The sequence below is a fragment of the Typopeltis vanoorti genome, chromosome 9 (genome assembly GCF_054136105.1).
Source record: "Typopeltis vanoorti isolate ZY-2024b chromosome 9, IOZ_Tvanoo_1.0, whole genome shotgun sequence".
Classification (NCBI taxonomy): Eukaryota; Metazoa; Arthropoda; class Arachnida; order Uropygi; family Thelyphonidae; genus Typopeltis; species Typopeltis vanoorti.
Genome location: NC_143557.1, coordinates 134,763,989 through 134,779,207, shown reverse-complemented (window position 1 = coordinate 134,779,207; position 15,219 = coordinate 134,763,989). Strand labels below are relative to the sequence as shown.

The following is a 15,219-nucleotide window of genomic DNA, read 5'->3' as shown; positions in this document are numbered from 1 at the left end:
TCCACCCCTTCATCACACCCATGCTCACTGACATTTATACCATTATCACTTTTGTCTACCTTAGTTGAACTTACACATATTCTCAATGTTACTTCTGTGATGATCTAGTTGAATTTCTGCATTAGGTCTCATCCAATTAAATAATTTCTCCAAGCAACTAATGCCAAAATCATTCAGGTGGAGGTCATCCTCTCATAATAGTCTTTTCTACCATCAGATTCACTCCACACATCCAAAAACTCACACCTGTTTCTTCTACACAACCTGCACATTGAATCACTTGCTATCATATCTCGGTGGCAGTCTAACAATGTTCACTCTCTCACTCTTTTTTCTTGCTTCTTCCAGCAATCCTTTTATATCCTCTCTCTCACTCATACTCTATTTATCACTACTTATGTGTTGTTTCTATGGGCATTACTATCTCTTTTACTTTTCTATTTCTTGATTGTGAGACATCATTAATTTTTACTTGAAATAGTGACTCTATTGTTAAGTGCAAATTTAATGAACTAATAACTGTACCATATAACTTCTTTTTTCTCACATTCTATCTGACATTTTTTATTCACTGACATCTTATTAACTTCCATGCTTTGCCCTCTGATTTTTCTTATCCTGTCTGAGTTTTTCTAACTCCTGAGTTGACTGCATAATAATTTGTTTTAAACTAAAAATTCCATATTTCAAATTCTCTGTCTAAATTATTGGTATCGTGTTGTAATGTTTCTGTAGCAGTGCAAATATCCTCATCTTCACAATCTACATTAGCCTTTGTTTTGACTGCTTTGTTCTGACGGTTTTTTTATGTCAATTTTACATATCTTAAATTAGCAATATATTAATAAATATATTAAATATTTTTATTTATTAGACAGACATATAGGGTGCTTAAGTGTCAAAGCTGTATAACTGAGAGGAGACCTCCATATAGCCTCTAAAGGAATGCGGAGAACTGACCAGGGCTTCTGACCTAATGTCCAATCCTCACCTTCTCGTAGTGTACCCTGCTAGGTTTCTACCTCGATACTGAATGAATAAGGATGGGCTGGCAATTTGGGATTTAGCCGACCAAATTTTATTCTTATTGGCATTGATACCTATTGGCTAACCAAAATACAAAATGATGGCACAACATGACAGAATTCCATGCCAACTGGGGCATCGCCAGTTAAACAAAGCCCCCGTTGTTTTCGCCAGGGAACCAGGGAACCAGGGAAAACAGCGAAAAGTCAGCTACTGGAACAAATCTGAAAACACACACACCCCAACTCAACATCACCAGAGTTAAAGATCGGTACTATCAACATAAGAAGCCTGAATGGCAAAGAAAGGGAGCTAGCTGAGGAATTAGATAAGTACCAGATCAACATAATAGGAGTGACCGAAAAAAAAAAAGACAAAACTGGTGACATCTTCTGAGCAATAAATACAAAATGTTATATTCAGGCAATGAAAATCAAGGAAATGAAGGAGTAGCCATAGTATTCAACACTAAATATGAAGCTAATCTAGAATGGCAAGCAGTCTCAAGCAGAGTGATGTGGGCAGATATCAGAATGGGGAAACTGGACAATGAGACTTATTTGTGCCTATGGTCCCACAGAAGGTTCTACTAAGGTAGAAGTGGAGGAATTTTTTGAGGCTTTAGAAAAAGCAACTGACACAATGAAAAAGGAAGAGTTGGTCCTTGTTGGGGATCTAAATAGCAGAGTAGGAAATGATTGTCAGGCATACAAAAATATTTTGGGAAAATTTGAAGAAAAGTGCCAGCTAATAATAATAGCAAATACCTGTTGAATTTCTGCTCAGGACATGGCCTGATTATTACTAACACAATGTTCCAACATAAAAATGTTCACAAATTCACATGGAGAGGCAAGGAATAAGAAAAGCCTCATTGACTATGTTATTGTTGATAGCAATGTTTTCTCACTGGTGCAGGACACTAGACTGTACAGAGGATTTGAAATTGGAAGTGATCACTATTTAGTCTTGAGCAGGATAAAATTGAATTTCATATTGAAAAGAATAACATGTAAGAAATTTTTGAAGCGAATAAAAGTTGAGCAGCTCTCAGATGTGAACTGTAGACTAAAATACACTAACATTATTCAAGAAAAAAATGAAACCTTGGAGATTCAATGGCAAATCCTGAAGAAAACACTGATTGATTTAACTGGAGAGGCATGTGGTGAGGTTGTCTGCAATGATAGAAAAATCAGAACCCCATAGTGGACACAGGAAATTAAAGAGGCAGTGAAAGAAAAGAAGAAAGCATATCAAATGTTTCTGGCGAATAAGTCAGCTTATGCTCTTAGAGAATACAAAGACATATGTAAGAAAGCTAAACACTGTAAAACTAGCAAAACAAAAGACATGGGAAGACTTTGGAAGGAATATCAAAAATAAATACCAGGTAGGTAGGTAGCAAGATATTCTGGAAGGTGTTGAAAAAACCTCAGAAATGAAGGAAAGAGTGCTGTAAAAGAAATTAGAAATGATAAAGGCAACATGAAAACTGCAGAAAAAGATATCCTTGATGTATGGAGTAATTATATCAAAAAATTGCTAATTGAAACAATCAGTGACAGCACAGCAGTAAAAAACACTCAGCAGGTATGCAAACAGAAATACATATCCATACTTGAAGTAGAAAAGCCATCAAAAGCCTGAAATGTGGAAAGACAGCTGGAGTAGATGATATTCAACCAGAAATGCTCAAGCATGGAAGTATAAAAGTCTTACGGTGGCTGAACTGCACAGTTCAGAAGACTTGGACAGAGGGACGAATTCCAGATGATTGGAGTAGAGCTCTCATAGTACCCATATATAAAAAGGAAAATAAAACTGAATGTGAGAATTCCAGTGGTATTTCCCTGCTGAGTGTTCCTGGATAAGATTTATGCCAATATAATTGAGAAACGGTGTTGAGAAGGATTGTGGAAGCTTAGTGAAGAACAAGCTTGATTCTGACAAAATAGAGGCTGTCAGGATCAGATTTTCACTTAATGACAAATAGTTGAGAAATCATGGGAATATATCAAAGATCTAGATCTAGAAAAGGATTACGACAAAGTGCCAAGGGAAAGCTATTCAAAACACTACAATTATATGGTGTCAGTGGGGCATTACATCAAGCAATACTTAGTCTTTATTTATTTGAGTTTTAAGTCAACAGTTAGAATTGATGGAAGTACAGGAAGATGGTTTAATGTTAAATCTGGTGTCAGACAAGGATGTACATTTTCCCTGCTGTTATTTATTATCTATATGGATCATATTATGAGAGAAAGTGGTATTAAACCTGATATCAAAATTGGAAATGTTAATCTCAGCTCTTTACTTTATGCAGATAATGTTATACTTCTAAATAAATCAAGTACAAGTCTGCAATATTCCCTGACTAAATCGAATAACTGTTGTAATAGATTTGGTATGAAGGTCATAACAAGACAAATACAATGAAAATAGGCAGAAGCATTCAAAATATCAACTGCATCGTGAACCTATAGAACAAGTAAAACACGTCAGCTACTTAGGCACGATTTTTAGTGAAGATGGTAAATTAAATATGGAAATAGACAACAGAATCAACAAAACTGGTATGGTAGGAAGTCAAAAGAACAAATTTATATGGAATAAGAGAGAAATTAGTCAAAACAGTAAATTAGCTATATAAAAGACAGTGTTCAAACCAATTTTAACTATGGATCTGACAGCTGGGTCAGAAGTAAAACATTGACCAAAGACTAGAGACCGCAGATATGAGAGTTCTGAGAAAGATTAAGGGCAAGAACAGATGGAATCAATGGCAATATTAAATTAAAAACGAGGATGGGAAAGAACTTTACATTGTCAGCATCCAGGAATGTGTTGGCAGAGGTAATCTCAGGTGATGTGGTCACTTAAACAGAATGGGAGAGGAAAGATTAGCAAAAGAAGTGTTCTCTGCCAGGTTGGCAGGAAAAAGACCCAGAGGAAGACCAAGATCTAGGTGGATTGATACAGTAAAAAGTGCCTTAGAAAACAGAAATATAAGATCTGATAATGTTGGATTCTTGACAGGTAAAAGATTGATTTGGAGGAAAATTGTAGATAGGAAGTTAATAATGATGTAAGTTTTTCATGTACACCCCTTGAGGGTGCATGTCAGGAATTTGATAATGAAAATAATTGAAATTATTATATCTCAAAAGTACAGAAATCAAATAACTTCAAATTGAGCAAAACAGATTTCACATAATTAATGTAAGCCCACTCCTTTAAAATAGGTAATTTGATTTATTGAAGGTTTTCTTAGATTATTTAAATATATTTTAATGTATTTAATTAAAAACTGAAGATCCATTTTGGTAGAGGTTCACATTTTTATGGCTTTCTCCAAAAATACATAAGGAAGGAGTTCCACTCAGATCCAAAGTGGACTGCATAGACTACCCCACATATGCCTTAGCCAAATTTCTAGCTCATCTTTTAAGCGACCATACATGCCACACGGATTTTTTAATTTAAAAAAAATAATAATAATAATAATAATAAAAAAAAAACTTAACCATTCAGCCTGCTGACCTCATGATTAGCTTAGATAATCAGATGATTTTCCTCCAACATAGTCAAACTGTTTGACTTTTCTTGCACTGAGGATCTGCAGGAACCAATTGTACAAGATTGAAGCAATTGCCATGGTCCCCCTGTTACCTGCACTTGGTAATTTCTACGTAGAGCATCTTGAAAAAATCCTGTTCTCTTCAATACAACCCCAACCTTCCTTCTGGGTTTGATATATAAATGATGTGTTTACCATCTGGCCAGACACAGAAGAATCTCTACTTATGCTTTTAACCAAAATCAACAGCCTGTACCCACACATCAACTTCATTATGAAGAAAGAAAAGGATGGACAATTAGCATTCCTGGACATCCTCCTTTTCTGTACCCTTTCTGAAATACTTGCTACTTCTATTCACCATAAACATACCTTCACAGGCTGCTATATATATATATATATACAGGGTGTTCGGGATAAATTTGACAGTTTCGTAAGGAAAAAGAAAATCTTCTTTGTATCTATTAAATTTAATGAATTGACAAAAAAACATTACAGGCAGAGTTAATTACAATACTATCAACAAGATTTACTCAAAATAACCACCATTAGCATCGATCACAGCTTCAATTCTGCTTCGGAACCTCGAACAAGCTGATGCTACAGTCTCCCTGGGAAGGGCCGCAAAAACTGTTTTAATTTTATCCATTAACTGGGCTTTTGTATTACTGGAAGTGCGATTGGTGTCTTTTTCAACTGCGCCCCATACAAAATAATCCATGGGGTTAAGGTCTGGGGAGTTTGGAGGCCAAACATTTGGACTGGTGAAGTCGTAGAAATTTTCAGACAACCATTTTTGACTTTTCCCAGAGGTGTGGCAAGGGGCCGAATCCTGCTGCCATACATACGGCCTACCATTGGCTACCCTTGTTATCCAGGGCTTGACTACAGTTAACAACTCCACGAACAAAGCCCGAATTCCAATGCCAGGGTTCTTCAACACCTGTTCCTGCAGATTTGCGAGGAATTCTGCTGTACGAACGCAATCAGATCGTCTGCTAGGAATCTTTCTTCTTGCTACATCCTCGTAGTCACCATTGCAAGTCTCTAGTTCATGCCTGATTGTTTTTACTGTATTCAGGGAGCATTGGGCAGCAGTCGTAATATCCTTATTTTGATGGCGGGCACGAATCATCATGATACAAGTTATTCTCTTCCATGATTCAGGTGGGTTCCAGCTATCCATCCTTTCTGACATCTTGTATATGAATGAAGAAGGGTCCAAACTTTTAAATGAAGAGAAGTGTGTGTTAATACATGTAACTTACGGAAAAATATAATTAATTATAAATATGTCAAATTTATCCCGAACACCCTGTATATATATATATATATATAGCAAGATTTAGCACATCATCAATCTCAAAAAATAGGCACCTTCAAATTCAGTAGTTCACGTGTTATCTGCTAATTTCCAAGCTCTCCAACAAGAATTGAGCATGATCCAATGTATCTTACTACAAAATGGTTTCACCTCAAGGAAGTTTAAATGCAGCTTGGACTCTTACAAGTCCATTGCCAAAAACCCTGAACCTGTACAGCGAGTCCCTACCCATATATTGCAGGCATCCCTGGATGATTGCTAAGATCCTCAAAAGGTATAATTTAATTCCTACTTTTTTCCCTATCAACAAAATCTTCTGTTAGTTACCATCCACAAAAGATAAACAGCTTCCTGTCTCTCTACACTGGTGTTTACCAAGTTTAATGTGTGTGCCTCCTCTTGTACTTTGGACTAACAGGATGTTCTGTTGAAAAATTACAACAAGAACACTAATATTATATTAACAATAATACACCTGAAAAATCTGGACTTGCTTGGCATGTAGTGGATATTGACCACGATATCCTGTGGTCTGATACTCTCCTAATACTTTAGTGCAGGTTTAGGTTTGAGGCAGGTATTTAAAGAGAGTGCTGAAGCACTTCTACACCACCCAAATTTAAATTGGAATGGCTGTCTCTATTGCCAAGATTTGGGGGCATGTCATCTTTAGCAATTAACTTGCCCAAACTTAGAGATAATCATACAGTCTGTCTGATTAAGATCTGGATGGTAGCATAGGGCTTCACACAATTCAAAAAATAGACAATCAGATTATCCTGCTGTACTGTAGCATCTTGGTATGGTTCCAGAGGACTCTACATGAAATCTAATAACAAGTTTCCCTTTTTGGAGACTTCAATGCATCATAACTCTGCTGGTAATATTGAAATTTTTGTACAGGAAACCATCCTTTGTAGGTGGATATATTCACACATCTTCACATCATCATCCTTCACAAAAACTAAGTATTATCAAAAGCCATGCACACTGAGCAAGCACAATTTCTTCTGAGTCTCTTCTATTAGAAGATTAAAAAAAAAAATAATTAATTAATGGATACAGCAAGACCTTGGGTACAGAAAATATATAATAATTATCGTCTCTCTTCCAGATTGTAATCTGATGTTAAAAGGATCAGTATACACTTCCTTAAAGGAACAACTGAACAAATAGCAAGGACCTTTTTGCAGATATAATTTGTATGCCACTTCAAAACAGCCTGTAAGTTGTTCTTTCTTACCACCTATCAAAGATACATTATCACCTCTAACCCTTGCCTGGTGTTTATCAAATACTCTGATCTTGTAATCTTTGCTACTTTGTATAATCTTTAAAGGTACCTATGGCATAACTACTTTGGACAAATGATCCATTCTGCTACTATTAGAATCCACAAACATTAAGATTATATTAAACAAGAAGCCTTGCTTCATGTACCATTGACACTAGATATAGAGTTCAGTGGAACCATATCAAGATGCTACACTACAATAGGTTAAAATCTGATCTTCAGTTTATTTGAATCATGTGAATCCCTATATCACTGTCCTAATTTTAATTGGACAGACTGTATTCCTATCACTAAGTTTTGGGTGGTGATTGCTGTTAATTGTTTTAATTTTTTAAATTAATTAATTATACATCTGTAATCCCATTTCTGAACTCTTGTAGCATTTCCTCCTGCTGTTCAGATGTGACCAAGACATGCGATATTATATGCATGCTGTATGACTTGTTCTCGTATTCGGAATTTAAATACTGTTATCAATTCTGCTTTCTCCCTGAATGAAGCTCATGAATATTGAGCAAAATATATAGGAGTAATAAATTCTATTTAGTTTTCTCTTACATGTGTGAAGCCATTATTTAAAACATTATACTAGATTTTTTGCATGGAGAGTATTAACAACTTCCGAGATTAATTGTGGATTGCCAGAATTAATTGAGTTCCCTGACTGTGAGGGAACTCAATTAATTCTACCAATCCCCAATTAATGTTTAAGGAGAGGTATGATGGGCTTAGTGTGTATAGTTTGAGTCATTCTACAATGAGTCTCTGAAGCCCATGGAGATACTGTATAATAATAATATATCCAAACCACTTTCAAGAAAGAGTTCACAAGCATTTCTTCAGCACTTTCTAGTTCCATAACATTCTTGCTATTCTCATTTTTTATTCCGCCTTTTCTTGTTTTTCCAATATTGTCCTCTAAATCTTCATTTCCATTGCTTCTATTCTACTTATGTCTCTTTTTGTTAATCTCCCTGTTTCTGTTACATGAGACAAAATGGGCAAAAATTCATTTCACATTTTGGTGGGACCTCACTGTCCCAAAGTATACTACTCACAATATTATAAAAGCTCTGTGAAATTCTCCTCAATATCTCCTGATCTAAATTTCCATCACTAGAAAGTATACTTCCCAGATATTTGAAATTTTCACTACTCTCCAAGACTTGCTCATTAAGTCTAACACCATTAATTTGTACATTTTCTCTTTGATAGCTATTAATATGTAGCCCTAGTTATGTACCACACTGTTCCATTTGTTCAGTGTTTCTTATGTAGTTCTTCTGAAGATGCTCAAGTCACCATCTCATCTTCAAACACAGCTTTCTCCTTTCTGCTCAAATATTTAGGGCATTATTCATCATCACAAGGAATAAAACGGTAGCAGAGATAAAATGCTTCCTTGTTGTACTCTGTTATTAAATGTAAACCACTTCAAATTACCAAATTTGGTTTTCATAAAGCTCTTGCATTTAACATACATATTCTTGATCATAAGTACTTTTTCTTGACCTAACTATAGAATAACATGTACGCCACAGTAAATAACTTTTTTATTATGTAAATATTTTGTCTTATGTGTCATAAGACATCATCAGTACAATTATCGAACAACAGTAGGAATTGAGTGTGCATGCTTAAATTGGAATTCCTAATCATGTGCACTACTGTTTTTTAATTTAATTATAATTATACTGGACTGCTGCCACTTCTTGGGGATCAGGTGGTGGTGGAGGAGAGGATCCAGAAACAAGTGACCAAGCTGGTGACAGGTCTATGGAATGCAGAGTGTTATTTGGATAGTTGACTTTGGTTTTAGCTGCAATTTGCTTTCTGTCAGAAATAGGAACATGATATCTGTGTGATGAAGGATGTAATTTATGTTGGTGTTTATGCCAAAGATATTAGGAAAGTGAATGAGAAAGCGATTTTTTTTTTTTTGGTATGTTTTTTTACATTTTATTATTATTGTTACTTGACACTTCCTTGCAGTCCAAGGACTTATTCTGGAAGAACACTCCATGCCATACAACCCACTATCTACACTACTTAACTTCCCATATACACACTATGCTATTATCCACCCTATACATACTACACCATCTACTTCCTGCTAATGTGCTTTCTGGCTAATTTGCCTGTGTGTGTGCATACAATGAAACACCCATGTTTGCAGGAGAAAAACCCTGTTACCTCACTAGCTATCCTTTATAAAGATTTCTTTTGTCATGACAAGAATCAAAAACTCAGGTCTTTTCCACTTAGAGGGCACAATGTGCTATCATTTTTTTCAAGAGTACTGTGGAAATACTTTTTTAGCTATTATAATTTATTTGTTTAATAATTTTTGTTGGAGTTAGTATTTCAGACAGATTTTTTCTTCCCTAACCTATATTTAATTTAAATTTATTCTTACCATGTTGTGCTGTACATTTTGAATTTTGTGTGTGTGTGCAGAGAGCTAATCCAAGGTGGTGTGATCACTTAAGCAGAATGGGGCAGAAAAGGTTAGCAAAACAGGTGTTTGATACTACAAGATCTAGGTGGATTGATGTGGTTAGAAGGGTGTTAAAAACCAAAATATCTTGACATCCAATGCTGTCAAGATCTCTTGGAGTGCTGACAAATAATCTAAATCTGGAGGAAAATTGTTGACAAGAAGTTATTAATGATGTAGTGTTAATCATGTAGTTCTCTCATAGTATCCTGTATATCTGCTTTGAGGATACATCATCAGGAATTTGGTGATGACTTCAGATATCAAAGTTTCAATCTAAGTTTTTTTTTGAATAAATCAGTCATATTGTGGCAGTAATGACTAGTGTGGATGATCTTCCATAATGAGTCCTCAATCTCTTTGGAGATGTGTATGAAATAATAATAAGAATTAGGTTATTAAATTTAGATAATAGTTTTGTAAACGTATAACACTAACATCAATATAGTTAATGAAAATTAGCAGTGTTCCTAAAATTTAATCTTAGGATTTCATAATGTAGCCTAAATGTAAGCCACAGGATTATCTAATGCTCTAAACTGTATTGTTTTTGGTATTAAACTGCAAAGTTTAATAACTATTATTGATATAAAAAATAACTGAATTTCACTTTACAACAAACAAAAAAGACAAAAACTGGTAAGGTCTTTCTGAGCAATAAATACAAAATGTTATATTCAGGCAATTATCAAAACAATCAGGGAAAAGAAGGTGTAGCTATAGTATTGAACACTAAATATGAGGCTAATCTTCTTGAATGGCAGGCAATATCAAGTAGAGTGATGTGGGCAAATATCAGAATGGGAAACTGGACAATGAGACTTATTTGTGCCTATGGTCCCAAAGATTATACTAAGGTAGAAGTGGAGGAAATTTTTGAGGGGCATGTCATTTTGCTGTTAATTGTTTATATTAACAGCAAAATTTATATTAATTGTTTTAAATTAATTAAATAATTAATTATACATCTATACCCACATCTCTATACTCTAATATCATTTCCTCCTACTGTACAGCTGTGACCAAGATGTGATATTAATGCATGTGTATGACTTGTTCTTATATTCAGAATTTAAATGTTATCAATTCTTCGGCTTTCTCCATGAATGAAGCACAGGACATATTGAGCAAAATATATAGGTGTAAAAAATTCTATTTACTTTCCTCTTACATGTGTGAAGTCATTATTTAAAACATTATACTATGTGTAATGTGCATGTCTCTGTTAAACTTCTAGCAAAAAATCTGTCCACGTACCCTTACTAATCACACAAACGGATGACCTATAGTTCTCTATTTGTCATATACTGAAAAATTTTCTTTGTATCATTTTTATAAATCTCCTTTAATATCTTATAAGTTTCTATCAGGTCCCCACTTTTTAGCCTATCAACCAAACTTTGTAACATACACACACATACTGTGCAAATCTGTGCACAGTAGTATGTCCAAATCATAGCCTTATAAAGAGGGATAATAACTACACTATCTTTTAGCATCTTTTTTTCAACATCCAAGTAATCCTTTGAACTATTTTACCAACTTTTGCAATATGTCTGCCATTATCCTAAAGTCTCTAGTCTCATCAATTTCCTGCAATCCAGTACCATCAATGTGATACACCACATGTAACCATTTCAACCAGAAGTGCATAACCTTACATTTTGCAACACTGACTTGACAATCATTATCCTTGCCCATGCCAATTTAAGTCATCATGAAGGATATCTACATCACCTTTATCAACTATTGCTCTCTCCAGTTTTGCATCATCAACAAATAGCTGTATCAGTAATCAGTAGTATTATGTTGTGATCATTCCCTTTATCTAAATCCACTGTCACTTTTTTATAAAATGCAAATAAATTACTAAGACAGGACCTACCCTTTACAAATTATTATTATTATGTTGGAGGTTTAATGGGTTTTTTTACAACACTCAAAAAGAATTAAAATAGAATTTATTACTTCCTATATTTCGTCCTAGTCACTAGGACATCTACGGGGATTACAAAGACAATTAATGTAACATGCACACAAAAACTTACAATACTAAGCCCAACCACATGGGTGACAATAAAGTCCTATCTAGGTGGAGCGCCCTCTAAGGGCAGTAGTAGGTGGCCTGGAATGTAAGGTGGGACCTCTGGTGATGACTGTTTCTCAAATCTTCGGAAGCTTAATGCAACCGTATTTGTTAAGATTTGGTTGGTTTCTGAGAGCTGCTGCTGCTTCTAAGAAAAGTCTCTCTTTCTTGAATTTGCTGTGGTGGAGCATGGTGGTTTTCTTCCATGATACTCTGTGGGTGGTGTCCAAAACATGGTCAGCCAAGCCTGAATGGCCATAGTTGTGTTTAACGACGTATGACTTGTGTTCCTCCAGGCAGATGGATGCTGATCTGCCTGTCTGTCCAAAGTACGCAAGCTTACAGGAACAGGGTACTTTTTGTAGCTGATCTTTCGTAGAACGGAAGTTCTACGAAAGATCAGCTCCCTCCTCTCTCTCTGCCTGGAGTTTACAAAGTACCCTGTTCCTGTAAGCTTGCGTACTTTGGACAGACAGGCAGATCAGCATCCATCTGCCTGGAGGAACACAAGTCATACGTCGTTAAACACAACTATGGCCATTCAGGCTTGGCTGACCATGTTTTGGACACCACCCACAGAGTATCATGGAAGAAAACCACCATGCTCCACCACAGCAAATTCAAGAACGAGAGACTTTTCTTAGAAGCAGCAGCAGCTCTCAGAAACCAACCAAATCTTAACCAATACGGTTGCATTAAGCTTCCGAAGATTTGGGAAACAGTCATCACCAGAGGTCCCACCTTACATTCCAGGCCACCTACTACTGCCCTTAGAGGGCGCTCCACCTAGATAGGACTTTATTGTCACCCACGTGGTTGGGCTTAGTATTGTAAGCTTTTGTGTGCATGTTACATTAATTGTCCTTGTAATCCCCGTAGATGTCCTAGTGACTAGGACGAAATATAGGAAGTATTAAATTCTATTTTAATTCTTTTTGAGTGTTGTAAAAAAACCCATTAAACCTCCAACATAATGTCCTCACAGCACTTAAGCCTCTACACAAGAAAAAGTACCCTTTACAAAGCTGTGCTACCCGCTATAGAGTATTGCATCCCTATCCACCCACTGCTGAATTCTACCTTTAACCAACGTCTCTAATACTTTAACAACCACTCCTGATATATTAACTGGCTTTAGTTTGCTACCTCTGTCTTGGTGCCACATTTATGTAATGGGAGTCTTGCCCTCTCTTTACACTCCCCCTGGAACTCTGCTAGAGCTGAGACTTAGACTGAACAACTTCATCAGAGGCAATGCCAATTCTCTTTCACATAGTACACAGACTGACCTGTTATCCAGTCCCACTACTGTATTCACATTGATATTTTTTAATATGCTGAACACCTCCTGTTCATCTACCTCAATTTTGATATGCATTTCTGTCCTATACATCAGCAACTGCAAAATCACCACCCAAATGATGTGTATATAATTATATACACATCATTCTATATAGACATCATTTGGTATATAATTTCTTGGTATCTTTAATTAACACCAATACTAATGTTACTGGATATCTCATAAGTCTGATCTTACTCAGCATAGTGACACTGATCAAAGAATACTTTGGTTAAAAACACATCTAATCCAAAAAAAAAAAAAAAAAAAAAAAAAAAAAAAAACATTCAGATATAAACATTTATTCAAAGAAAGCTCCGGAGGCTTTAGTACATCAATTAACCTTAATTGAAACTACTCTATATCCTGACTAAAAGTTTGTGAGATTCTGCTTCCCAGCAAACATAAATATTTGTTTTTTATTTTATCGATTGTTTTTGACAATACTGCATCGTTATCTACAGGAACAAAATGCCATATCTAGCTTACACAGTTTGTGCCACTAAAGTGAAATCCACTGTTAAGTTTGGGAGATTCTGATTTGAAGCAAATGTAAATAATTTTTTATTTTGTTAATTTTTTTGAAAATATTGTATCATTATTTAAATCTTAAAGTGTGAAATACTATATCTAGCATACGGCTTGTACTATGAAGATCAAACCCACTGCTGAATATTCCGCCTTTTGAATTTATTCTATTTAATAGAGAATGGTCTGTTATGTTCAGGCTGAAAATCTGTATTTTAAGATGGTTATTATCATTAAATATATTCTTGAGTTTTGTACATCATGTTATTCATGCCATATGTCGTAAGTACCTCCTCGAAACTCCTTCATATTGATTGCTTGTGTGAGAGAAATGCAAGTCCTGGGAGAGTCCACAAACAAACGCCAATCTTTCAGTTCACAAATTTCATTAAAAAAAAAAAACTCACTGCCTTTCCCATACTGTGAGATATCACCTTTCTTATAGATTTATTTTTTTAATGATTACTATAAAAAATGTGAACTTGACATATATTTTGGATGAGCACAACAAAGATTTACAAAAATCATTAAAAAAAAAAGTTTAGTTTCATGAAAAATAGACTAATATTCCATAATACATACCTATTAGACAAATCATGCTGAACATTATATATCTTATCCCTTAAATTTTCTAACATTCTGAAATGAAAAAGACAAAACAATACTTGATAAGGAAATTTATCAAATGCCTTTGCAAAGTACAAGAATATCACTGTATATGAATTGCCCTTATCCAACATTTTCATTATCTTAACATAAAACTTAAGTAGATTGCTAAAACAAGACCTATCCTTAACAAATCTATGTTTGATGTAGTGTCCCTTGGTATGAGAATGGTTAATTGACATTTACATTTAGTTGAAAAACTCTTATAAAGCTTCTCACTGTATTTTTCGGACCATAAGATGCACCTTTTTACGTAGAGAAATCGACTCAGAATTGGAGTGGGTCTTGTGGTCCAAAGGTAGGTGATAACAGGTAAGTCTTGGATTCCCACGTTTTCGATGTGAGCCAAACCACGTATACAGCAGTAATCCTCTGTATACGTGGGAATCCCCAATTTACATACAAAAACTTTACTGCGATCAACAGTAGTTAGTGGGCGAGTGTATGCAGTTTTGAACAGGCGAGACGATTATTAAGTATTTTAAAAAATGTGGCATAAGTAATGCGATGGATGGTAATGAAGATGACTTCATTTTTGAAGAGAGTGATAACAGTAGTTCAGACAATAATATGAAAAGTGACAGCAACAAGATGAGCGAAGACAAACTGAATGCTGCTGTTACAAGTTATGGAAATAAATGAAATTTAAAGCTTGTGAATATTTTTATATCATAATATATTTTTTCTAAAAATTGTCTCATAAATTTGGGGTGCGTCTTATAGTCCAGTATGTCTTATCGTTCCAAAAAATACGGCACATCCTAGATGAGATATGAATCTGGATTAAGATATTCCTTCAATACCTTTAATCTAAAAAAAAAGAGAGAGAGACAAGACATAACTCAAGGAGCTATACAAGCTCATCCAGAGCAG

At 35.1% G+C, this 15,219-nt stretch overlaps 1 protein-coding gene across 2 annotated transcripts in view; it reads right to left on the bottom strand.

Moving 5' to 3' along the window:
- LOC150103591 (dysbindin-like) overlaps nt 1–14,319 on the bottom strand; it is a 128,352-nt gene extending 114,033 nt beyond the window's left edge. For both annotated transcript variants that reach the window (XM_090397904.1, XM_090397906.1), the window contains exon 1: nt 14,263–14,319. In XM_090397904.1, the coding sequence (XP_090254030.1) occupies nt 14,263–14,318 (56 nt within the window). In that variant the 5' untranslated portion in view covers nt 14,319. The remainder of the gene's footprint in view (nt 1–14,262) is intronic.
- Nucleotides 14,320–15,219: the final 900 nt, after the last annotated feature.